The 25,330-nt window shown below is 45.6% G+C and overlaps 1 protein-coding gene across 6 annotated transcripts in view; it reads right to left on the reverse strand.

The window, feature by feature from the left end:
• RABL6 (RAB, member RAS oncogene family like 6) overlaps positions 1–25,215 on the reverse strand; it is a 52,489-nt gene extending 27,274 nt beyond the window's left edge. For 2 of the 6 annotated variants that reach the window (XM_090121435.1, XM_090121434.1), the window contains exons 1-7: positions 24,957–25,215; positions 18,038–18,172; positions 12,569–12,616; positions 4,278–4,330; positions 2,615–2,706; positions 1,615–1,755; positions 425–530 (exon numbers count right to left, since the gene is read on the reverse strand). In XM_090121435.1, coding sequence (XP_089977561.1) covers positions 425–530; positions 1,615–1,755; positions 2,615–2,706; positions 4,278–4,330; positions 12,569–12,616; positions 18,038–18,172; positions 24,957–25,200 — 819 coding nt within the window. In that variant the 5' untranslated portion in view covers positions 25,201–25,215. Of the gene's footprint in view, positions 1–424; positions 531–1,614; positions 1,756–2,614; positions 2,707–2,837; positions 2,933–4,277; positions 4,331–12,568; positions 12,617–18,037; positions 18,173–24,117; positions 24,467–24,956 lie in introns of those variants that run through there. The other 4 variants (XM_090121437.1, XM_031601468.2, XM_090121436.1 and 1 more) reach the window with 4 other exon arrangements.
• Between the last annotated feature and the right edge of the window lie 115 nt (positions 25,216–25,330).

Here is a 25,330-nt window from a genome sequence, read left to right on the forward strand (position 1 = left end):
CTGCGTTCCTCGTGGCCTCCTCTGGCCCCGCTCCAACAGCCCCACGTCTTTCCTGTGCTGGGGCCCCAGGCCTGGACGCAGTACTCCAGATGGGGCCTCACGAGGGCAGAGCAGAGGGGGACAATCCCCTCCCTGCCCGCTGCCAGCCCTCTGTGGGTGCAGCCCAGGGTGCTGCTGGCCTTCCGGGCTGCGAGCGCACACTGCTGCTCGTGTCCAGCTCTTTGTCCACCAGGACCCCCAAGTCCTTCTCCAGAGACAAGTTCAAGTCACAGGCACCAGTATACTAATAGAATTCTGTTAACTACACTCTTACGAAAACAAAAATCTATTCAGGATCCTTGATCAACCATAACAAAAAATCCCACATATAAAGTCAAATGCCCAAACTCTGCCCCACACACGTCATGGAAGCAGTGTCTCTTACCTGCAGCTGCAAGAAGGGGATGTTGAAGAACTTATGCAGGTACTTGAGGCCAAAGCTGTTCTTCATGGAAGACTCAGCATAGCGAAAATATGAGGACCCAGGAGGCCTGTCTCAACAAGAAAGGCAAAGAGAAAAAAAAACATGCAAAGGACATGCACACACAGGAGAGACGCTTGCTGAATTGTGTTCCATGAACAATCCTCCAAAAGTAATGTCTCCTATGTATTTCCATGGAAACACAACAGATACAAAGAGCACAATAAAATTGTTTGATAGAGCAAATGCTCAGCTACGAAATGATATTTTTCAAAAGTTACCACCATTAGCTGACTTGCCTGGATGAACTGATTGAGACACTCTTCATTTTGTGGTGCAACAGCTGTCTGTGGCCAAATGGAACATGGCTTGCTTTTCAAGCTGCTGTCACCACTGCTGAAATGCACCCCCCACACCTCACTGTGCTCACACCACTGTCTGATCTCCATAAACATTCAGCAAGCACCAACGAATGTTAACAGGTACAATTTTCTCCACACAGAGGAATTCAACTCCACACTTGTACTCAGACTCTGTCCCTCCTGAAGGACAGCAGAAAAAGCTGGCATGCAGCTGTTGTAGGGCTGCACTGTCATGGTAGACTGAGAGATACTGTGTCAGGACATTGGTCATTGGTTTACTAAACTCGGAGGGGGTTCATAGAAATATGAGCTATTCATTTTTCAGTTAAGGTTCTATTTTTGAAAACAAGAAGCAGATCTACATTAAGGCACCTACTCAAGCATCAGCACTATGCATTAAACTCAGCTGAGTCACATATAAAAGCATATTTGTAAAGAAGTGATCAAGTCTTAATATTGATACCATTGCTAAATGCATACCAGTCATAAAGACTGAGAAAATGAAAAATTGCCTTAAAAACATAAACCCGCATTGAAAGGTACTATCTATTGATCAGTAAGTAAGATCTTATATTACTTAGAGAGTCTCAGAGACCTCTAAGATGAAAAATCTTGCCTGGCTGGCAAAGGAAGAGTATGATTTGGCTGTAACCAGGAAACATTCTCTGGAGATGCTGAGGGCTGGAGATGATGTAGATTTGAAGCACAGCAGCAACAGTTCTCTATGGATGATGACAGAGTATGGTGAAAGCCTGCTGCCCTGTTTGGTGAGCACGGTGCCACCACCCTTACCTGTTCAGATTGTCAATGAAGTCCCGCACGTCACCAGGCAGAATGACCCGGTGCTCCCCCATGTCTCGGTAGTTCCCCAGCACACACACTGGAACATGGGTCGGCACTTTAGGAAGCTCCCTCAGAATATAGTTAAACGTCCTTCACCAAAAGAGAGAGAGAGACAGGCAAATGAGAGCGAACCATCATTCTGTAAGCAGCTGCATGCACAAGCCACAGAAAAAAGACACAAAGTAAGAATTTTATCCAAAATCCCTTCAAAGCTGTGGCCTCCCCCTTCCCCCTCACTCCTAATACATTAACTGTAAGTACATGTGTGTTGTCATTTTTGAATAAAGAACAAGTTCAATAATACACTTCTAGCAGAGACGTCGCAGCTCTTCCTGCAATCTTTTCCTCAGTTCTACAAAATTCTATGAGGTAAGCAGAAGAGTTCCTCCATTCAAGCTCACTGAACCATATCAAACCTGCATAACACAAGCTTAAGTATAAAGCAGGAATTCATACCATCTCCTCCTTCAATTCTTGCTCCCACATGACTCTTTCCCTCCTCCTCATATATGCAAAATGAACAGCTTGTTATTTCTGTATATTAATGCAGTCTAGGGCATCTAAATAATCCTTACCAACACCTGTCTTCCTGCGATTTTCTCTCTAGCTTTCTCTTTCCCCTTGTGGTCTGTACAGCAAGGCATATCATGCCACCATACAGTGCACCTGTGACAGTGCTAATTACCAAGCCTCAGACAGCAGTATGGCAGAAACTGCAGCCCACAAGTCCACAGGGAGACTGCTTGTTTGAAACCCAGGAGAGGAGTATATTAAAAGACACACCAGAAGATAAAGCTATTATTTCAAGGGATACAAGCTAGCTTTGACTCATTAGGCTCCTTATCAGCACCAGAGGCCACGTGGGAATCAAGAGGTCCAGAAGCCACTTGCTTTCACCAAACAAGTTGAGAATCATGTGATGTAGTGCATGCTGCTAAAGATGTCTTACCACTGTTTGGTGATGTCAAACATCATCACTACACCATTGCAATTTTTATACACGTCCAGGAACTCTGCATCCAGAGCCATTTCTGACTCTGCCTGAGGAAAAAAAAAAAAAGAAGAAAAGCAAAAAGAGCAGTAAATAATTCAACTTCAGGCTTATGCAGAATACAACTGATACAGTGCTGAATAGGCAAACTGCCAAAAGTGACAGCCACTGTAAGAAGTACCTATGGAGTTCACATTATCATCATTTAGAAAAGGTGCCTGACGGGTCACAGCTCGCAGTGCCCATAGGACCAGGACATGTATCACCTGGCAGCCTCTGAAAAAAAAGAAACCACGACTGACAGGAAGTCCTAAAATGCACTCCTCCTTCTCTCCCTGTGCCCCCAAATCCTGCATTAGTAAGATAAGTCTATAATCTACAAAACAGAGTGCAGAGAGCTTGCCTCCTATATTCCATCTTTTTGCCAACCCAAATATTGACCTTATTTCTAATGCTTCTGATGTGTACAGCTAGCATGTAGTTTCTACTGATTTCTTCCACACAGAGTTCAAAATATACAGTCAGTTTGATTTTCATTGCTTGGACTCTGCATAAAATACAATGCTGGTCACAACTGAACTTGCAAGGCTCCTGCTGCAATTTGGTACCAATAGAACAACTCTGACTCATTTTCCAAGAGTGAAAAAATGTATACACAGCTGCGAAGGAAGAAGCAGCTGCCACAACTGCTCTCATAAGGCCTTTTCCCGTAAGAAGAGAACATTTCTAAAGAAAATCTTTCAGATCTGATCACATGGATTGAGGAGGACTGCCACCCTCAGTGCCAGAAAACTCTTTACTGCCGTGACTCATCCCCATAACTGAGTGCTCAGCAATCTGTGTATCAGTAACACCAGACTTCGCATCAATTCCTAGTGGTTTTCAAGATATTACTGAGCAAGTACCAGAACTGCCCATGCACTGCACCCCAAAATGCAACGATGTATGAACAGGAGGGATAAAGCTCTTTAAGATCTGCAATAGAGATCACGCAATCAAACCCCTTTAAACTGACTTTTCCTGAGGATAAAATAGTGCATCTTTTGGAAGAGATACCACAGAAATGCACTGGTAGCCCAAATGCAGTTTGGGGAATGTGAGATTACAGTCTCCCATATGTCACTTTGTTCTACACCAGTAGATCCAAGGACACACATCTGTGCAGGAGCCTGGAGGAAGCCACTACTTACGTTTACACACTAGTGGCACTTTTATTGCCCCTGCCTCTTCTACATTTCAAAGGGTGTTAAAAGGTAATTGCTAGACCAGTTTTAAGGAGCAGCAAGGTGGCATTCAGTGATTTCTTCATTTTTCTCAGGAAGCCCATTACAAAAGGGCTTCCTGACACTCACTGTGTGCAAACAGGTACAAACCTACAGAGTAAACAGCTGGGGTCGGTCCCAAAAGACAAACAGCGAACAGCAGGAAAGCTGTGATAGGGGCACAAACAGGGATAAAAAGCACAGGCAAGAGTGAAGAGCATCAGGGACCACACTGTCCCTTATTCACCCTCTGGGTCAGCCTTACAGTAGAAACAAATACAGAACTTACTCTCCACGGACCAAAAGTGGACAAGAGGCCTCCTGCTGAGAGGCAGATATCAACATTCAAGGTGACTCACCTCCTGAGGGTCGTTTTCCAGTTTCAAACCATCTCCTCGTTTTTTGCATTTTCCTTAAAAAGAATTGTAAAAAACAAATGCGTTACACTGCGTAGAGAACTCCAAGATGGATCTGTGAATCCTTGGTCAGGATCACAGCATTTGGAATATGGTCTGAAAGCAGATCCAAATTCTACTATAAGCCTTGGGAAAAGGGTGGGGTGGGGCAGGCATGCCTTGCAAAAGAAAACCAACTACTCTGTTCAAGACTATCAGCTAGCCTAATTCAAAGATGAATATGAAGGAAGTCTGCAGCAGCTTAAACCATGCTCTTCACAACCTAAAATCCTAGTGAATCAATAACAACTGTTTTGGCATATCCTCAGACCACAAAAGAAGCTGTGCTGTCGTACTTCTTGCACTAGTGTTGAAGGAGCAAAAGACCATAAGGCTATTAAAAATGAGCTGCACAATCACCATACACAGCCTTCTGAAATATGCTGTGATGTTGCTGTACTACCACACTGACCTGAGGCAAGCAGTCTGGGAAATAAATGGGATTTCAGATCCCATTAGGTGCTTGGGGCTGCCTTGTGACACGCACAAAAGAATAAGCTAGAATCACAGACTGCCTTGGGTTGGAAGAGATCATCAAGTTCCAACCCCCTGCCATAAGCAGGGCCACCCACCTCCAGATCTGGTACTAGACCAGGCTGCCCAGGGCCCCATCCAACCCAGCCTTGAATGGATGGAGCATCCAACATCCCCTCTGGGCAGCCTGTTCCACTCTATCTGTAAAGAACTTCCCCTTAACATCTCAAGCTTCTCTCCCTGAGCTTAAAACCATTGCCCTGTGTCCTATCACTATCTACCCTTGTAAAGAGATTATTCCCCTCCTGTTTGTAATCCCCTTTTAAATACTGAAGTTTCCTTGCAGCCTTCTCTCTCCAAGGCTAAAAAAGCCCAGCTCCCTCAGCCTGTCTTTTTAAGGGAGGAGCTCCAGCCCTCTGATCATTCACATGGCCCTCCAGACCCACTCCAACAGGTCCACATCTTTCCTGTATTGGGAGGCCCCAGACCTGAGGACAGATGAAGTTCCCATCAACCTCATAGGAAAGTGCAAATGGAAACAGACTACATAACTGGAGAAGACACTAGAAAATTAGTATAAAGATTTCTGCCACCTCATGGCCATAATCCCATCTAGATAAACCTTCACACTTCTCTCCAACTCTTCTGCTTCTGCTAAGGTATATGCTAAAACACAGTCATTATTCTTAAAGGTGAGATCCTCTATGACTTCTCCCTTTTCTCACAGCCTCAGGAAGCTCTGATTAAGCTCACAGATTGACATTTTAAAGTACCACTGGTATTTCACAGAATCATAGAGTTGGAAGAGACCTTAAAGACCACCCACCTGCTACTACCTACCATGGGCAAGGATACCAGCCACCAGATCAGGTTGCCCAAAGCCACACCCAATTTGGCCTTGAACAGCTCCAGGGATGGAGAGCAGATGCATAGCTTCTCTGGGCAATTTGTCCCAGTGCTTCACCACCATCACTGTGAAGAATTTCTTCCTTATATTTACTCTAAATCTAATGTCTTTCAGTTTAAAGCCATTACTCTTTGTCTCATCACTACTTGTCCCTGTAAGAAGTTCCTCTGCAACTTTCTTTTAGGATCCTTTTAGGAACTGGAAGGTTTAAGGTCTTCTCAGAACCTTTGCTGTCCTAGGCTGAACAGCCCCAATTCTCTCAGCCTTGTCTCCATAGCAAAGGTGCTCCAGTCCTCTGAGCATCCTCACAGCATCCTCCAGACTCACTCCAACAGCTCCACATCTTTCTCGTGCTGGGTGCCCAGAGCTGAAGCAGCACTGTAGGTTGAGTCTGACAAGGACAGAGCAGAGGGAGACAATCATTTCCCTTGCCCTGCCGGTCACACTGCCAATACAGTACCAATACAGACCCCTGGGGAATACCACTCATTCTTGGTCCCTGCCTGGACATCAAGCTGTCGGCCATACCTCTTCAAGCATAACCATCCAGCCAATCTCTTACTCACTGAAGTCCAACCACTATATGCCTATGCCTGTCTCTTTAGAGATGAGGATGTTGTGCAAGGCAGTGCCAAATGCTCTGCTCAAGTCAAGACAGATGATGCCAGCTGCCCTCCCCTTATCCACCAACCCTTATCCCATTGTGGAAGCCCACCAAATTTGTCAGGCATGATCTGCCCTTGGTGAAGCCACACTTTATGTCATCAACCACTTCTCTTTTCCATGTGCCTTCACATAGTTTCCAGGGGGATCTGCTCCATGACCTTACCCAGCAGAGAGGTGAGACTGACTGGCCTGTACTTCTCCAGATCTTTCTTCTTTTTTCCCCCTTTTTTTTTTTTTAATATGGAGGTTGCGTTTCCCATTTTATAGTCTCTGGGAACTTCATCTGACTGCCACAACTTCTGAAGTATGACTGACAGTGCCTTAGCCATTTCATCTACCAGTTTCCTTGGAACCTTTGCATGCATCTCGGCAGGCCCCACTGATTTGTGTGCCTTCAGATCTCTTAGCTGGTCTTGAACCTTATCTTTTCCTATAACATGCAGTCCTTTGTTCTCCTAGCTCCTGTCTTTGCCTTTTGTGACTTGGGTACCATGTCTACAGCACTTCTAGTGAAGACTGAGACAAAAAAGTTGTTGAGTACCTCAGTCTTGAGATGCATCACCATAAGGTGATCCTTGAACACTAATCAAATTCCTTGGGGCCCCTGTTCCCTCCAGGACTTTATCCCATGGTGCTCTACCAAGCAGATCCCTTAATAGACCAAAGGCTGCTCTCCTGAAGTCCAGAGTACTGAGCTTGCTATGCACCCTCCTGACTGCATCCCTTGTGACTCAGCATCACCAGAAAACAAGCCAGGGCTTAACTTAAAGCTTCCTGTAACATCAGTTACACTGTAATCACATTTCCAAATCTTAGAGCCCAGGACCAATGTCGGCACCGTGAACCAGTAACCAGCATCAGCAAAGTGGCCATCAGCTATCACGACCTCCCAGTGTAGACATTCATCACCACCTGTTGCCAGGAATCCTAGTATGCAAGAGTACACATTTTTTCACCCAGGGCTGAAGAGATGTAGTGTAGACATACCACGAACAAATCTGTCCTTGCCCCCAGGTACTGTTTAAACTCTAGCTATGTACAGAAGTTTCCAGAGCTTTATCAAATGAACAGCACTGTGCAGTAAACAACCCTGCAAGGTCTAGAGTTATGCTTTGCAGATATCAAATATCTTCCAGATGGAGAGCAATCAAGAACTGTACTTCTAAAATCAACTTTGTTCCAGTCTAAACAGTGGTGAGTTAACTAAATAGTAATGGCATCACAGACACTTGGAATTCCTTCTCATAATTTCTAGAAATTCACCGCCATTGACAATGCAAGATGTTTGCAGCTCAGATGCGCCCACAAAGCCACCCCTGTTTACTCTTCTAAGAGTCTGCAACATGGGACAAAACCAGCTGATGAACATCAAGTGATTACTTGTGAAATTCGTGGTTCTGCACATGACACTGGGGAAAACTGTGTTTTATTCTTCTGGCATGCAGGTCAAGGTTAGTTATGAAATACAAAGTTATTTCTGAAAGATTTATTTCTGAGGTGCTTCCCTACTTTAATGAAGAAAAACTGCATTAATCACCCATCCAACACTCTATTATAGGAAGTGTGCACAGATATCACATACATCCCCTGTGAATTCAGCTGTAGGCTGCTGAAACCTGTGTTGGCTGGTAGCCCTAATTAAGAAGTTTGCAACACTTCTCTTGCACAACTTTGCAGGTTACATTTAGTAAATTTCTGTCAACTGTTACTTGTTAGCTGCCAAGCAATCAGTGTCAGCTATGGAAACAAGAGTTTGGAGCATCTTCTGAACGGAAAGAGCTGTGGAATAACATTCAGCAGGCCTTGCAAATCAGCTCTGCAAGTGCTCCAGGATACAAAAGCAGTCTCAGCACCTGGACAGCACATCTGGCAATGCTTCTGTGCATCACTGCAAAATGTAGGTATTTCTAAAATATTCACAGCCCGTGTTATTTATTTTGTCATCTGAAAACAGTAGAAATATTAATCCTGATCCTTCTCCATTCTTGCAATCTACCTCCCTCAACGCGCTCTGATTTTACCCAATGCAACTGAAGTGGTGGGATGGCTAGGATGCACGCACCTTTCCCCACTTGAATTAATTTGAAGTCAGTGGAAATAACATGGCTCTTCTCAATGTCAAAACAACACCATTTCTCTAATTACTGCTCAGTTTTGCTGGCCTGAATTTCTAATGGTAAAACAGAAACCCAACTAGCTACAAACACTTATCCAGAACTCTCCACAGTTCACAAACATCTCTTGTCCTGAACAACCAGTTCTTCTGTCTTTCTAACCTGGACACATTTAAAACTACTGCATGAGACAGAATAAAACGTGCACACCTCTCCCTGCTGATGGCTTTAACTGCGTACCAAGAGGCAATAGTAACACTCTGACGTGATGCTCCTCATGGCTACAAAGGAGGTCATCCACACAGCAGTAACAGCTGAAAAGCACATGTGTGTACATATTCATGTGCAATGTCTATTTCTGGAACAAAAACTGCAAAATGAGCCACAGAAAGACATGTAGTGAAAAGATGCAGGTCAGGCTATAAAGGCAAGTGTGCATAGATAACTGTGTGATTACACAAAGTCCTGTGTTTCAGGCTGTGTGATGTAGGAGCCTTGATTAGAAAACAGAGATGAAACATAGAACCAAATAACCTCCTAGCAGTGCCCCACGGACTACAGGACAGTTCCTCTGGGCACCCAAAGACAGCATTCATGGCCAGCACCTGACAGCCTCTGCACACTATCATGTGTGTTGCAGGATAGCAAGGATTCAGTAAAGCTTGCCAGCAAATGCTGTCCACATGCTGAGAGAAACACTTTTGCACATCCTACCAAACTACACAATTCTAAACCGTTTGTCTCCCCTGAGTCATATAACTTTTGATGTTAGAAGATAACAGAAGTATTCATTCTGATCTTTCCCCATTCTTACAACAAATCTCTGAGAGGGAGAAGAGTGATAGGAAAAGAAATCAATTTCCAATACAGTGAAAAGTGCTTATGTGATTCCAGGGGCCACAGAAAAACAATATATGACTTGATCCCTTCAGTTTGTGTATGAAAAAGATGCAGGAACCTAACTAGCAAAAGATAGGAGATCATCTGAATTTCAAGCAGCTTCTTTGTATTCAGGATCTGTTACAGCTCCACGACCTGCAGCAGTTACACAACATGCTGCAAAGCCAGAAAGATGAGTCAGGACTGTGACTTGTGCTGACAGATATCTCTTCTACGTTCTTTTAGTTCAAGGGCAGCAAAGGAGGCTATACTTAATATACTATTGGATAAAATTCAATACAATCCATAGCTGGGAGCAAGCTTTACTTGCAAAGAGTTTAACAAATGGCATCATTACACAAAGGAGCTCCCTGAGTAGGCCGAGGGAAAACCCAGCAAGCTGCAGATAAGCCCACTCCAGTGAGTCTTCAGGTAAAAAAAAAAAATTCCAGAGAGTTTAAAAAAAAAAAAAGAGGAGCAGCACAGTGTAACAGTTGCCATTCCCTCCTGCTCCCATGCACTAACCTGCCTCACAGGCTCCAAGCTTTCCCAACAGCCCTTTCCTCCTTACTTCCAAATTAACATCTTTATGCTAAACAAATGGCACCGATTCACCATTCATCAGTCAGGCAGGGCCAACAATGCTGTTTCCTGTCTTCCTAACACAGTCTGGAGAGCAAAATCCAAGCACGCTGCTGAGCCAACAGGGACAAGGAGGCACAATGCTAAGCGCTAGGCAAAACACGACTTAACCAAACCACATTCAACTCAGTGCAAAAATGTACACAAAGCTTTTCAAGGTGCAGATTACTGAGGTTCCCCATACTCTCCTATGCATTTTCACACTGAGATACAAAGAATGGCAGTGCTGCATGACAGCAAACTGGCTGAAGCTGCTTTAGAAGACTGAAGTTGAAGACTGCAGTTTAAACTTTACATTCTTTAGCAGCAACATACCCACAAGAGTGGGTTCATTTTCAAGATGGGCTTTACAAATTTAAACAGGTGTCTCTTAATTTTCTCTAACAAGGAACAATTGTTCCATGATGGGGAAACACTCACTGAAGAAATTTAGCCTGGAAAACAGTGTACATCAAAGTGCACATTCAGAACACGCATTTCTGGCAGGTCCAAATCCAGCCTGATAAAAGCAGCATTCTGCACAAATCTAAACAGACACACCAGCCAGGATCTTGTAGGGAAGAGATAAAAATGGAGGAGGATCAGGTCTCATCAGCACACTGCTCTAGCAGCACTGAATACTTCACTACTCGAAGCTGAAGTCTACTGCCTACATTGGTGCCACTCTCACCAAAAGCATCGCGCAGGAGGATTTTTTGTCCTAAACATACAGAAGGAAGAACAAAAATGTCATGAAATAATGTTAACCTTAAAGATGATCAAGTCAATTTGCACACATTTTCCTAAAGTTGCATTTATCAAGAATCTGCAGTGCTACGGCAATGGGAAAGGATTTGATTTTGTTAAATTGTGGTAAAGTAAATTTTGACACTACACAGATTGAATACATTTAACTAAGTAAAGATACACGTTTGTGGTCCATAAGTAGGGATCTTAACAGAATGAGATCCATCTTGAATATAAAGTGGAGGTAAAGCATCCCTTCAGATTTCTAATACATTTCCACTGCCAGAAATGAAGGCAGTATCAGAAGAGCTGTTAACAACATCTGCTCATATCAAATCCAATCCATTTTGCCAAAAAAATGACAAATCTCTAGTTTAGAAGATGACTGTGCTCAGAGAAGCTATTCACAGAAATAAATGCTAGAACCACATGATTCCCAAATTAAATGTCTATCTATTCGTACCAAAGTTGGGAGGAAAGAAAACAGATGTTTTGCTCAGATTCTATCCCTGCACATATTATCCCAGGGACACTGAAAGTCGGATTGTGACCAGTCTGACTTCAGCAGTTACTCTCACCTAAGCAGGGTTTTGCCTACACTGCACAATACAGTTTAAAACAATGAAAAAATAAAGTGCCCAGGATTGTCACCTGAAGTTACTGGTTCAAGTTTAACAGAGGCTCCCTTATCTGAACCACAGATACCATCTTTACTTAACATTCCAATTTTATTCTTTTAGACATGTTGTAGCTAGTATGAAAAATTCACCTCCCTTTGCCCCACTCTATTTTTGCCATCTTCTTATTGTTTGGCATTAATGCCTGTGTAAGCAGCACACGCGGAGCACTGGAGACTGTGTGCTTCAGAGGCAGTCCTACAGAGGCAATGTGTCAACAGGCAAACCATAAAAGGTTATGTTTCACTCACTGTAGTCAACAAATCTGAGTGAGAGAAGCACACATACCTGCAGAGCATAACACATTCACTTGCAGAACTGCTTTCCTGACCATACTCACACTTTAAACTAGGAAGTCTGTCTGGTACAAAACACCTATTAAAAGCCAAAGAACATGCATGTGGGGCTATGAAATAGATTTTTACAAGCCATCCACCTGTTCTAGTAACACATTGGATGGCATTCAGATCGTACCTTCGAGTATATCTATCTTACTTATTTAAGAAAATAGAACTTTACATCCTGGCAAAATCTGAAAACTACTGAAAAATGTATTTATACATCTTAACGATTCTGTTGTAAGCACTTAAAAGCCAATTACTTCCATCTTTCCTCTTTCATCCTTCCCTCCTGAATACACTATTCAGAGCAGGTAACATTTTATCATTTACCAATATCATTTCTTTGAAAAGCAGCTTGGCAAATATTTTATAAACAGAATGCAGAGCGCAGTATCTGTCTAAAAGTATAAAGGAGAGAAGATGAAGTTTATAATAGAGTTCAGAGAAGCTGAATAACTCAGTAGCAGGCTCTCATCTTCTGCACAGGACATCAAACATCTGCTTCCACATACTGGGTTTGATCTCAAGTTCAGACTGCAAACAGCGGGCTCTGGCAAATGAGACTGCTCCCTTCTATATTTTCCTGGGAAGTAATAGCCATGTAGCTGAATAAAATAAATACACACCTTTTTTTTAAAGAAAAGAGAAGTAAACAGGTACGTCTGATTTAATTAAGAACTTACTGAAAAGTACAAGGGGAAAAAAAAAACAAAAAAAAACACCAACAAAAAACAATGAATCTCAATAGAAAGGAACTTATAAAGCTTACCTTTGTCAACTACATCCCACACTTCAACTTTAACAATATCATCAGTGGCTAAAAGCACAAAAAGAAGACAGTGTCAGCAAAATGGTTTTCAGCAAAATGAACAGTCCCAGCCCTCCTCACACAGCCCAACCTAGAGCCCACAGCAGCAGGTCAAAGCCAAAAGCAAAGCAGTGATGCTTCAGTTGAAAGAAAACCTACACATCACCGAATGAATGGGTGCTGTGGAAGGAACAGGCTGTACTCCAGTACTGCCTTATCTAAAGAATTTCTTCAAGATTCTTAGCTATGTGATATTTTTCTTTGCATTTATCACCAATTTGAAATGCGTTACAAATACTTCACAGAGATTCTTTTCATAATATACAGAAGTTCTTGTTCTCTTTCAGAAAAGATGTACATTTAATTTTGGAAAATAATGTCTGGTCTAAAAGCCAGGCACACAGCTGAAAGCCAAGGGAACACACATTTAAGGAAAATCAATCCCACTAGTGACATTTTTATGTAAACACGACAAACACTGCAGGCAGTTCTGCAGCCACAGAAATCCGTTATTCTCTACACACATTTCAAGACAAACTCTATGAAAAACAAGCAATTTTGCCTCTTTATGAGCTACAAAGTCAGTAAATAACAGGCAGCAAGGTAGATTTCAGCTGCTGAAGTCTGAAACAAGACAAACAAAACTATCACTGGAAGAATACTACAGCCAGTACTGACAGCTAGCAGGTGAACTTTCAGAGGGCATGAAGGATGGGCAGCTTTCTTTGGGTGCTTTCACTGCATCGGAATAAGCAGTCTGATCTTCACAAAGCTGTGCTAAGACACAGCTGCTTTTCAGAGATGCTATAGGGTACGAAGCAAAAGCTTGTATGTGGAACAGCTCTAAACATAAAGCAGTGGAATGGGGAGATAATGTCTAAAAGCAGAAAATAATCTTTTAGCATGACATGAGAATTTAGCTAAGTGTCATTCTCAAGCCAGGAAATATTTTCTCTCCAGTATTCACTGTTGGCTCAAATGCTTCAAAATGTTGTAAAGACAGGCTCTGGATAAAGAAAAAGCTTGATCCCCTGCTTCTGGAGAAACACCTCCTCTTAGGTTTATGTACAAAACCAAATCAGCCCATTTTCCCTTGCAGCAGCTCCCGCTGATGTCCCTCCTGGCAGGAGTGGCACGAGGTGAGATGTGCCAGCACTGCAGCACCTGCACAGCCATGGCCTTTGCTCAGACCTGCACACCCTCATCTGTCCCATGTATTCCCACAGAGCACCACAGCCAGTATGGCTCCAGCACAATACTCCCCATCACCCACCCGGCTGCAGCTGGTATTAGGATGTTGTTCCCAAGCTCCAGAAGCCGCCAGCTCCTTATCCTAACACCAAATGCATTCTCCTGGTGAGCAATTTCCCCACTACTGACTTTCCACTGAGCAGCAGCACTGCTGGATTGCTGAGGAGCTGAACTGCTTGCCCTCTCTATGCCCTTTTCTCTGAGGGACAGTGCAGAACTTTGTTAAGAAACTACATGGGATCCTAGAAAACCACTTTCCATGTGCCATTCTTCTTCCCTTTCAGCATCAGCGCACTTGTTTGCCAGCAGCCTGTAAGTTCTTCCTCTTCACCACCAGCTTCATTCCTGATTGCCCTGAACACACAGGAGGTAAGCACAGCACTGCTGTGTTGGCTCCCATGTGACTCACAGCAGCACGAGCAGCGTCTCAGCCTGCCAGCTCTGAAGGCATATTGCAGCAAAGAGAGCACCACGGCATCATTTTAATTCTATAACTTGGATTAATAAATCAAACCACTCAAAGCCCTCTACTCAATTGCTGCTTGGCTCAGTACTCTTCAGCCAGTGGTACTGTAAGACACCATTCACCCAAAAAATGGTGACGAGGTGAGAATCGTAGAATCACCAAGGTTGGAAAAGGCCTCCAAGACCACCAGCCCAACCATTCACCTACATTTCCCCTCTAAACACTAAAATGCTGTGGAAAGAGATTTCCACTGAGAATGACAGCTCTTTTCAGCAAATTTTCAATCTTCAGTAACCAGTTCAGAAATACTTTTGAAATCTACCCCCTTTTCTCAAAGACTATCAATTTCTAGCAAGCATTTTACCAGAACCTTTTCCTTCCTCCCTCTGGTTACAATTACTTTGAGAAGACTCAAACTGCAAGAAACCTTATTTAAAAATAAGAATCACTGTTTTATGGGTGGGATCATGTTTACTCTCAGGCAATTACGTGACTCACTTCTTACCCTTCAGATTACAGAGCACAGAATGCCACACACCGATCTATAAAGCACTCAAAGCGTTGGAACAAAAGCATTTGCTTTTTTTTTTTTTTTGAGACTGCTAAAATAAGAATAAAATTGATGACAACTAAAAACTAAAAAAGCGTACATTAAAGTCAGAAATGGTAATTCCTTACTTGGGTAGAAAAATTTCCATAATAAAGACAACTGGCACTGAAAAGCAATTTGGTTCATTCGGAGTAGGAAGAAATAACTTCAGTTCTGCTCTTATTAATTCCTCCAGTATAAAACTTCTGAAGTTGTGACAAGGTGATGCGTTCCCTGCCTAAAAGATAAATCTAATACCAAGCAACATAAGAATACTTGAATATTTGACAACAATATAATTAACATCTGTAAATATTTGCCGCCAGCTACCTCATAACGTTTATTTAAGGTGACTTAAGAGCACAATCAGAGGAAAAACAAACTTAATTCTTCCTCTACAGATTAAGTCAGCGAACAGGGCAGTAATCAGCTCTGAGGCCATTTCTCACACTGCCTGTGGTAGATGGAAGGTTTACTCAGCAGGAAACATACCTTGCAAGATTTGTAAAAAGGGAGTTATTTCTGCAAGTTTTGAGGTTGGTGTACAATTTCCTATTGGAGATTACTAGTAAGGAAATAACAGCATTTGATCAAGTGAAAGAAACACCAAGGGAAACACTTTTCCCAGCAGCTTGGCAGTGAAGGGAGACACTGGCCCTAAAACATGCAGAAACATGTGAGATGAGCACATCTTTCTAAAGAAGGAACAGCCTTCAAACGCTTTTTTGCGTGTAACTGTTCACGTACACAACAACAATCAGGCATGAAAAAGCCTCTTAGAAATCGAAATCTGTATTTACAAACAGTGCCTTTATTACTGACAATGATTAGAGAAGAAAGAAAAAAAAAGGTTTTTACCTGTGATACTGCAGAAACCCACAATTAACAGTTAACAATTAATTCAGTCCATCCTTTCAACTTAAGACAACCGAAAAATGAATTAACCTGTGCCTTACTCTGATCTGTCTGTTTAGGCTGAGGCATTCAAGTTTGATTCTGGAGATAGTTTCCATCATTCAAACACCTTCTAAGACATCCACACCCCAGAATGTGACCATATTCTGAGAGAGAAGAGCAAGAGCATGGAGGGAAGGTGCCACAGCTCCAACACAACATGCCAGCTGTTTTGCTGCAGATGGAGAACACCACTGTGTGAACACTGCAGATGTCAACACCTTGTGAGAGCTGAGAGGCAGAACTCCCATGAGATGGTGCCCAGTATAAAGGCACCTAATGAAGACGTGCAGAAGGTAACCAGCACACCTTTGCAGCACGGCCACACAGAGACTACCTGAGAAAGAATCTAAGAAGTTGTGACATCAGACTTAGCTCAACAGCAGATTCAGAATGCGAGAGAAAACCACTAGCTGGACTGAGCGAATCTTACCTGCACACCTCCCCTAACCAAGGCAATTCACAGCTCTCCATCCTTACCAATCTCTTCAATCTCTGTCAAGAGAAAGCTGGCTCAGGTGGAAGCCTGCAGAAGGGCACAAGAGCCCCAGAACTGTGCTTACCTGCACACTGCAAACACAATGGCAGTACTCACTCCCTCTTCTTATGATGAAGCCTATGAAACCAAGGGACTGTAAGTGCTGTGTCCCTGGTGGCACACTGCCTGCCAACACACGCTGGGGTTCTGTCATCATTAACACAAGACTTGGGCATCATGGCATCATTCAAATACAACTCCCATTGATAAATTAGACAGAGCATTCAATTCAGTGTTTACTCCAACTGTAAGCTTTTGTTTCAGGCATAAGGAAGCAGAGTACATGCTTCAGCAATACTTGGTAATGACAAACTAAGTGCTGACCTTTTTTCCTTTTTTAAAAGCAAAATGAGTCTCATAGAGCAAGCTCATGCTGAGTCAGTGCAGCCTGCAAGGCTGTGGCATTTTTTGTTCAGGAGCCCAAGAGCTGGACTTAATGCACTGCTTATACAACTACTGTGCCTGCAGTGTCTTCTCCAGGCTAGATTCAGGCTTTCAGAGCCACTTACTTTACAGTGCCAGAGCAGATGGGAAAAATCACACCTCATCTCTCAAATTCAAACAAGCACTTAAAAAAGCTACTTCTGTGCTTCAGTAACTCAGCCTGGAATTATCAGTGCTACAACCATTTTTAAAGCATCCCCACCACTAGTTAAGGGATGCTCTTTACATCTTAAATCAGTGAAAGAATAGTTTGCACCAAGCTCTTCACCTGCATGCAACACTGCAACACCAAGCAGGGTTAGCATCAGAGACAGATTTTCACCACAATCCTGTTGTCATTAGCAAGTCAAGTACATCACGCATATTTTTCAAAATCTTCTGGATTGTGAATTAAAAACCTTCCTTGAATTGCCATCAACAAAAGCTTGTTTTTTTTTGTTTTTTTTTTTTTATCTCTTACAACATATATGTAGGTCACTTGGAAAGTAATGCCTCCTTTTTATTTCCAAGGAAACTACAACAGATACAAAGAGCACAATAACACTGTTGGACAGAGCAAATTCTCAGCTACAAAACACTATTTTTCAACAGTCACCACCGTTAGCCCTGCATTTTCACCAGCAATGAACAAGAGCCTGCATGTTACTTGTAAAAACCTGCACCAGAAGAGGTGACTACTGTCACTGTGGACACTGCTGAAACCTCACAGCATTCACATCTACTCTTTGGTCTCCATCAACATTACAAGTGTGGATGAATACCAGTGGGAGCCCTCTTCTCCACATGGAGGAATTCACTTCCATCCCTTACTCCCATGTCAGGTGCCATTCTACCAGAGTGCCCTCTGCTGCCATCTGTCACACAGCAACAACACAGCAGGATATTGGTGGGAAGGTTTGGCCTCTGCTGCCATCCCACCAACGTCTGTTTCTGGTGTTGTGGGTCAACATCATGAAACAGGATGCAGTGCTTTCAGAGCAGCTCTCATCATTTCTGAAAAATTCTGTTACTAAAAACACGACTGAGAAACTGTGAATAATACATTAAAGTGATGATAGCCCACGTTATCTCCCAAGCAGACATGGACAAAGCAAATAAGGCTGCAGTGCCATTTCCACCTCAAGGCACAGAGATGCACTGTCCCAGGAATGTCACTCCCTCCACCCCTTCCTCCCTCTTTCCTCTTACTTTTATAATTCCAGTGGATGCTGGTGACTTGGATCTCCTGAGTTGGAATGTATTCCTCAATAAATTTCTTTCCCTGTAGTCGGTGCCAGAGTGTGGTTTTCCCAGTGTTCCTGTCCCCTCGGATAACAATTTTCACTGCAGAAAAGAGCAAGCAGATCAACAAAACTCATTAAAAACAAACGAAAGAACACTGTGAAAAGCATGCTAACTTTTCGCAAGCATAATTCAGATGCAGTTTGTTCTCCTGTATTACACAGGCATGATGGGTTCTGTTGGAAAACACAAGCCTCAGTCATTACAATCAGGGCTCATTCAGCAACTCACACCAGCTCAGCAAAAAGAACCCACGTGAAGATTGGAAATTCAGAACATGTGTGAGAGCAGCCAGCTGTCCCTCTGCTTCTCTCACCCCGCTGCCTTCTGCCACACACAGGAAGTAACATGCAGGGAAAGGCGCATTCAAACCCATCCCAAGGAAAGAAGTAAAACATCCTTTTGAGGGGAAACAATGCATCAGCTGTACTGCTGCCATTAACCATACACAGCTCAGCAAAGCAAGTTCTGCAGCAATTAACAACACAAGCATCCCAGAGCCTGCCTTAATGTTATTTTGTTCCTTCTGAATATGGTACGTGTTGTTTTCAAAATCTTCTGTTGCATTACAGGATTTTTGTTTTACATGGTAACCACAAGGCTACTGGGAGCCATAAGCTGACTTGCACAGGACCAGAATGTTTACGCTAAGATTTGATCCCCAAGAGCTGCAATAATGCACTAGAAAATGGGCCGCTCAGAGACATCTAATGGCAGATTCAGGTGATTAGCATTAGGCTGTGTGTCACCGGCCGGGCAGGAAATTGCAGACCGAAGGCTGCCTTCTGTTGTAATGTAGAAGTTATTGCAGTCAGTTCAGAGAAAAGCTAAGAGCAGCAGTGCCTGGATGAACAACCAACAGACACCATGTCTGTGAAGGGCTCTGCGCTGGGCAACCATCGTGGCTGTTCTGCTCTCGCCCACTACGAAGTATTGCTGTTTACTCTTTTACAAAATTCCTCATTAAAAGGGTCATAAAGGCACAAATTAACTTAGTATTTATAGGCTGCCTTCATTTACAGGTACCAGAGCATCTCTGCAGAGACAGCAAACCATTTCCTACTGCCCTGCATGAGATCCTGTTTCCTGCTTACAGAAAGAAAAAAAGAATCAAAGGTGGATTGTCTTCATTTCTCTTAATGAACGCAGCAGGTCCGTGATGGAGGAAGAACAAGATCCTGTTTGTCCCTTTTAGAACTTGTTGAAATGCTCTCACAGGTTAGCTTAGAGAGACATTTTAAAATCCAGATTCCCTCACAAAACACTACATGAGATACTGAAGCAGTGAGTGCTGTGGGACCAGCAGACCCTGCAATGCTCAGGCTGCTCTCGGGGTGCAGCTTCAGGATCTCTCCAGGATGACTCAGCTACAAGCTCTTCTCCAGAAGGGACGACCTCACCTCCCCCAGGTTTCCTGCTGCCAACACCATCACTCACGCAGTTGCTGCTGAGCTGCACCAAGGAACTGAACCAGCTGGAACTCTCCCCCATGTTACTCATTCTCAGCACGCTCAATTTTCTCCTCTAGCTCAGGTGCCTGCCTGCATGAGCAGTGGGAGCAGCACATGGAGGCATTAACAAGGCAAGGAGAGCCCTGGGCAGCCAGCAGCTCACACTGAGATCAGCTGAGGGTGCTGATGGCACCACGTGCTCCTGTTGGTTGTGTCCACCGGCCCTCATCAGCTACTGCAGTTTCTGTGTCAGGATCTCTTTCATCCTACATAATGCATTCATTTTCACTGACTTCTTATTCCTGCCGGTAGGAAAAGCCTTTACAAATCAAACAGGAAGGCAGCAGATCACATAAATAATTTCCAACACAGCAGTTTCAGTATTTGGGACTTCGGATGGGGCAGGTCTACCCCGTGACAGACATCTGCAAGAGAGGAAGAGATGTGAGCTCAGTGCACAGGCAGCCAGGTAGCAGTGGCTGGGCTGTGAGAATGAGAGCAGCCATCAGGGTGAGGTTAGTTCTGCTACCTGTGGGACACACACTGCTGCTGCCCTACTTCAATTTCCAGTTAAATTGGTACTTAATGCCAACAGCCACAGGTTTGTAGCAAAGATGGCAGAACTATCAGTAGGAAGAAAGGGTAGGGATAAGGAATAGATAAAAATGTGAGGAAAAGAACTAAGTAGATCACTTCTCTTTCAAACTGTCGCTGTGTCAGGAAAAATGCAGGCATTTCCATTCCGGAGATGGGGAAACAGAAAGCAGAGCCCCGAGAACAGGCCTGTGGCCAACTCAGAACCAGACACCCAGAATGCCCAGCACTGCCAAGGATGCTGATCAGCTGAGAAGCACAGATCCCAAAGCAAAGATCCCTGAACATCTCTGCTAATAATCCCATATCACAGCATTATCCTCATTAAAGTGTTTGAGACTGAGACTACAAAGTCATTCAAACACCAAAAGCTGATGTTCTGCAAGAAGCAGATGTGATCTGCACAACTGCTCAAGCACAATTCCAGGGGGGACAGTCCAGCCAGCAGCAAAGCAGTGTGCCACACAGTGCACAACACCGTGCACCTGCAGGTGGTGGTGGGAGAGAAGGTGGGATGTGGCAGGAAAGGGAAAGTCCTTCCTTTGGAAGCGGTGCAGAATGCAAATATTTAACAAAGCTACAATCAGAAGCCAAGAAGTAACACTTAGAACAACACAAAGGAAGGACTGCAATGCTCACAAAAAGAATGCTCAGTATTCCTTAAGTTTGTTTTTTTTTCTTAAAGCTCATTTTAGGAAGAAAAGCAGTAAGAGAAGGGACTGGGGGAATTCCTGGAACTACTGACTTCAATACTAGTAGCAGTTCAGCAGTGCTGAATGTTTGGAGAGGGCTGATGCACACCAAGGCACAACAGCCTGAGTTCCAAGCACATGCAGCAGTGGTTCTGCTGGCTGGCATGCACAGGGGACACAGCTTTCAGAGTAAAGCTCAGTGCAGAAGACATACTGGGGAACAGGAGCACTGGATCTCAAAGTTCTGCACTTCCATATCTTTTGCTCCTGTCACTGATCAATGGTAGCTCCCAGGAAACCCTCATATCCGTGTCACCCAGCCAGAGACGTTCATTTCACCTTGGCCATCACTGCCTTACACAGACCTTCACGTTTGAGTAACCTGCTACTGGTAATTCTGTCTATAATTTGTCCTGTAAGGTGCTTAAGCCACCACCTCTCCCTCTCCCCACCAAACCCACCTGCTGAACAGCGATGCATCTGATCCGATCCCAGCCAGGAAAAAAAACAGCAGGTTTTTACAAAGACACAAACACCTGAGCTACGGAAACTGGTTCAGACCCAGACAGTGTTCTCGGTTTCTCTGTCTCTTCTACAGTGCTCTGGGAACTGTGGTGTTATTTGGGCCATGGTATATAAAACAGAAAAGCTCCATCCAAATGATAACGAGAACGAAGAAGGAGTGTGTGATCTGTGAATGCAGTACAAAAGCACCTATGTTTCAAAACATGATGTTCCATGAAGTGGCTGCTGCCAAAGGCTGTTAGTGGCCTTTGCTCTTATCAGAAATCTAAAACCTTCTATCCTGCAACTTTCTTCCTTTTGAAAACTTACTCGAGTGGGAGGGACACCAGCAACACAAACCTGTTGATGGGGCTGTCCAGTTACGATATATACCTGACAGCCACAAAGCTGGCACAGTCTGGCCTGCTCTGAACCCCCCAGTCAGGCACCGAGTGCCATGTGATAAGGCCCCATCCTGGCCACATGCTGCCACTTTTATTGGCAAGCAACCCGAAGCATTCTCAGCACATTAAATGTATTTCTGCTAGGGAAACAATGTTAAACAAATATCTTAAGTGAGACAAAGGGACATGGCTTCCTTTCAGTGGTCTGATCTGGACAGGACTAGGGGAAACAGCCATAAACTGGAGTATAGGAAGCTCTGCACCAATACGTGAAAGAATTCCTTCACAGTGAGGGTGACAGAGCACTGGAACAGGCTGCACAGGGAGGTTGTGGAGTCTCCTTCTCTGGAGATATTCAAGACCCACCTGGATGCTGAGCTGTGCAGCCTGCTGTAAGGGGCCTGCTTGCAATGGGGGATGATCTCCAAAGGGTCCCTTCTTACCCCTACAATTTTGTGAATTCAGTTCACAATAATGGACTGTAAAAGCACAGAAACATTTCTGTAGAACCACTCATAATAGCATCCTTTGGATTAGAGTTACGGGGAAAAGGAAGAGTTGTAAAGATCTGTATTAAAGATGGCTACAACATGCATTCCACAACCCTCTGTTCATTTTCATGTATTTCCTAATGAAGGCACACTGCTAGCACTGGGATACGCAGCTCTGCCCTTCCCTTAGCAATGGCTTGTCGTGCCAACCTTTGCCAGCCTCAGCTCAGAACCCTCCCTATTTCCCAGAGCTGTGGCTAGGAGGGTGCTTCAAAACTCTTTCATAACCCTGCCTGTATCTTCTACAACCGTTATATAACAGTGATACTGGGAAGAGAGAGTTACTATGGAGATTGGAAAGCTTCCCTTACAGCAGGACAGAAAGATGCAGCTTTATTCCCGATACAACAGCAATAATTAGAACACAGATCCTGACAAGGCAGTGCTCAAAACAGAAAGCTTCTCCAAAGGCTTTTGCTAATGAGACAAAAAACAACAAAGCTCAGCTGTTTGTGATTTTAGTCCTGCTGTATAAATGACAAGCAGGTAGGCATGCACACAGGTTAGGTGACGACACAGTTAGTCACCACCCAGCAAAGGGCTGTCCTCTTCTGCTGCTGTGCCAGCAGGATGCAGCTGATCTGTACAGCACAAACACTCACAGTCTGGAACACCAGCTCCCTTCTCTTACATAATTCACAAGCTGATAGAAGCTACCCGAGCTCACCCATGTAGCACTGAAGCACATGGATGTGCTCTGCTCTGTGGGCACTGCTACAACTCTGCAGAGATGGACAGACCTCAGGCAGGAGATCTCCAGGTATGCGTCTGATGGTGCAGTGCTGTGTGTCAGGGTACAACAGTTGCAGCCTCACTACTCATCTGTCAGCAGAAACAATGTGCTTCTGCTCATATTTATGACTGCTTGCTAAGTTGCTGCTTTCCTAAATTAAACACTGTCGGCATATCTAACAGATGTGCTCTGGTTAAATGCACCAAATGCTTTCCCCAGTAAAGCTGTGAGCTCCTGAAATCTCTCAGTTCAAAAACACACTCAAGGGTGAACACACTAAAAAAAGAAGAAAAAAAAACAAAAACTCAACCCAAGCCCAGCCCTGCTAACCTCTGCCTTCATATCTCAGATACACAAAGTCTGTTCCCCCACTGTGTGTGCGGGCACAGGAATGCTCAGCACTGTGCCCACAGAGTGGCCCTGTCTGAGCTGCCAATCTCAGCTGCCTGCAGCTGCTGCTGTGTGCCCGATCCCACACGAGCGAGCCGATGTTCACAGTGTTCCTGATCGCAGCTCTATCTTCAGCTAGGATGGTGTAACTACTTAGTGAGTCAGTCTCACTATTGTTACTTGGAGATGGATTCACATATTCGCAGTGCCTTCCTGAAGTGTATTAAGAATAACCTTTATTGAGCCCCAGGGAGAAAAACACAACTCTGAGTCTCAGTAGTGTAAGGAGAAAAGTGCTCCCTGAGAACAGAACAGCTGTATCAGGTACAGAGACAGATAACCAGAATGGCATTACCTGCCAAGGGCGCATAAAGGCAAACAGCACTCACCTGCTGCTAAGCCGCGGCAGGGCACAGACCGTTATCACACAACAACCGGAGTAAGGACACCGTGCTGCGGGAAGGGCGCCCACCCGCCCCGGGGAGTTATTTCCCCACACTCGAAGTGACATCAATCCACTCACAAAGAACCCTGCCCGGTGCCACAGGGACGCGGCCGCACCGCAACCCCCCGCACAGCGCCCGCAGCCCCCGGCCCGCCCCAGCACGGAGCCGCACGGCAGCGCGGCGATATCGGGAGCGGAGGCGGCGCCCCGGGCCGGGACTCACTGTTGTACTGGACTCCTTTGGCGAACCTCCTCTGCAGAGCCTGGTTCATGGACTGCAGCCCCGCGGGGATGTTCTTGTCTCGGACCGCCGCCTGGTCCGAGCCCACCAGCTTCTTCAGCGCCGAGAACATCGTTCCGCTCCCGCGCCTTCGCCGCCGCTCCGGGAAAAGGGCCGCCGCCGCCGCGGGCTCAGGGGCAGCGCGGCCCCGCGGGGAGCATAGGGCCGGGAGCGCTCAGTGCCGGCGCAGGGCCATGGGGGGCAGACGGGGCGCGGGGCGGCGCGGCGGGAAAGGGGCTGGGCCGGGCCCCGCCGTGTGCCGGGACGGGGCGCTAACCGGGCATGGCCCGCGCCGGGCGGCTCCTGCGGGCGGCGGCGGCGCGGGCGGTCGGGGAGCGGCTCAGCCTCACCGGGCGCCGCTCAGGGCCGGGCGCGGAGCTCCCGCCGCCGCCATCTTGCCTCTTCCGCTTCGCCGCGAGAGACGGAGCGCGCGCGGCGCCACTACGGAGGCCGCCAGGGGCCAAAAGACGGCGGGGCGCGGAGCGGCGGCGGGGGGCGGGCCTCGAGCACCACGGTGCCCACAGCCCCTGCCGCCATCGCAGCCCCTTTAGCCCTCTCCTCTAACCCCAGGGCCTCTCCGTCACACCCCACATGCCCCCGAAGTTCCCTTCTGTGACCCCCCCGGCACCCTGTGGCCCCCAAGCCCACAGCCCGTGCCCCCCTCGCCCCGCAGTCTACACCGACCCCCACATCCCCTCCCATCCCCCCTTTGCGATGCTCCTCCCTCCCCACACCCCTCGTTGTCTCCCCGCCCCGTGACCCCTCAGTCCCTGTGCCCCCACCTCCGTTTCCCAGCTGGCACCGTGGGCTCCTGCTGAGGGCCGGGTGCTGTGGGGGCTCTGAGCCGCCCGCTGCTGGGCTCCGCGTCAGAGCTCCAGGGGAGCCCGCATTGTCTGGGGGAGCAGGAGTGGAAGGCACTGAGGCACCCACACCTGTGGGATGGGCCTGGGGCTGTGCTGCGCTGAGCCTCAACACAGAGCCCCACAGTCCCAATGTGTCTCGTCCAACGTGACGGTGGTGCAGCATGGATTATTCGCCCTCAGAGAGAAGCAGATGCCTGTCCCCCCTCACTGCCCCAGGACATGGGACCTGACGCCCATCCAGCGGGATGGCAGAGCCCCCATTGGGGCGACGTGCTGGCAGAGGTCAGCGGGGC

This window comes from Phasianus colchicus, chromosome 19, assembly GCF_987193195.1.
Source record: "Phasianus colchicus chromosome 19, bPhaCol1.hap1.1, whole genome shotgun sequence".
NCBI lineage: Eukaryota > Metazoa > Chordata > Aves > Galliformes > Phasianidae > Phasianus > Phasianus colchicus.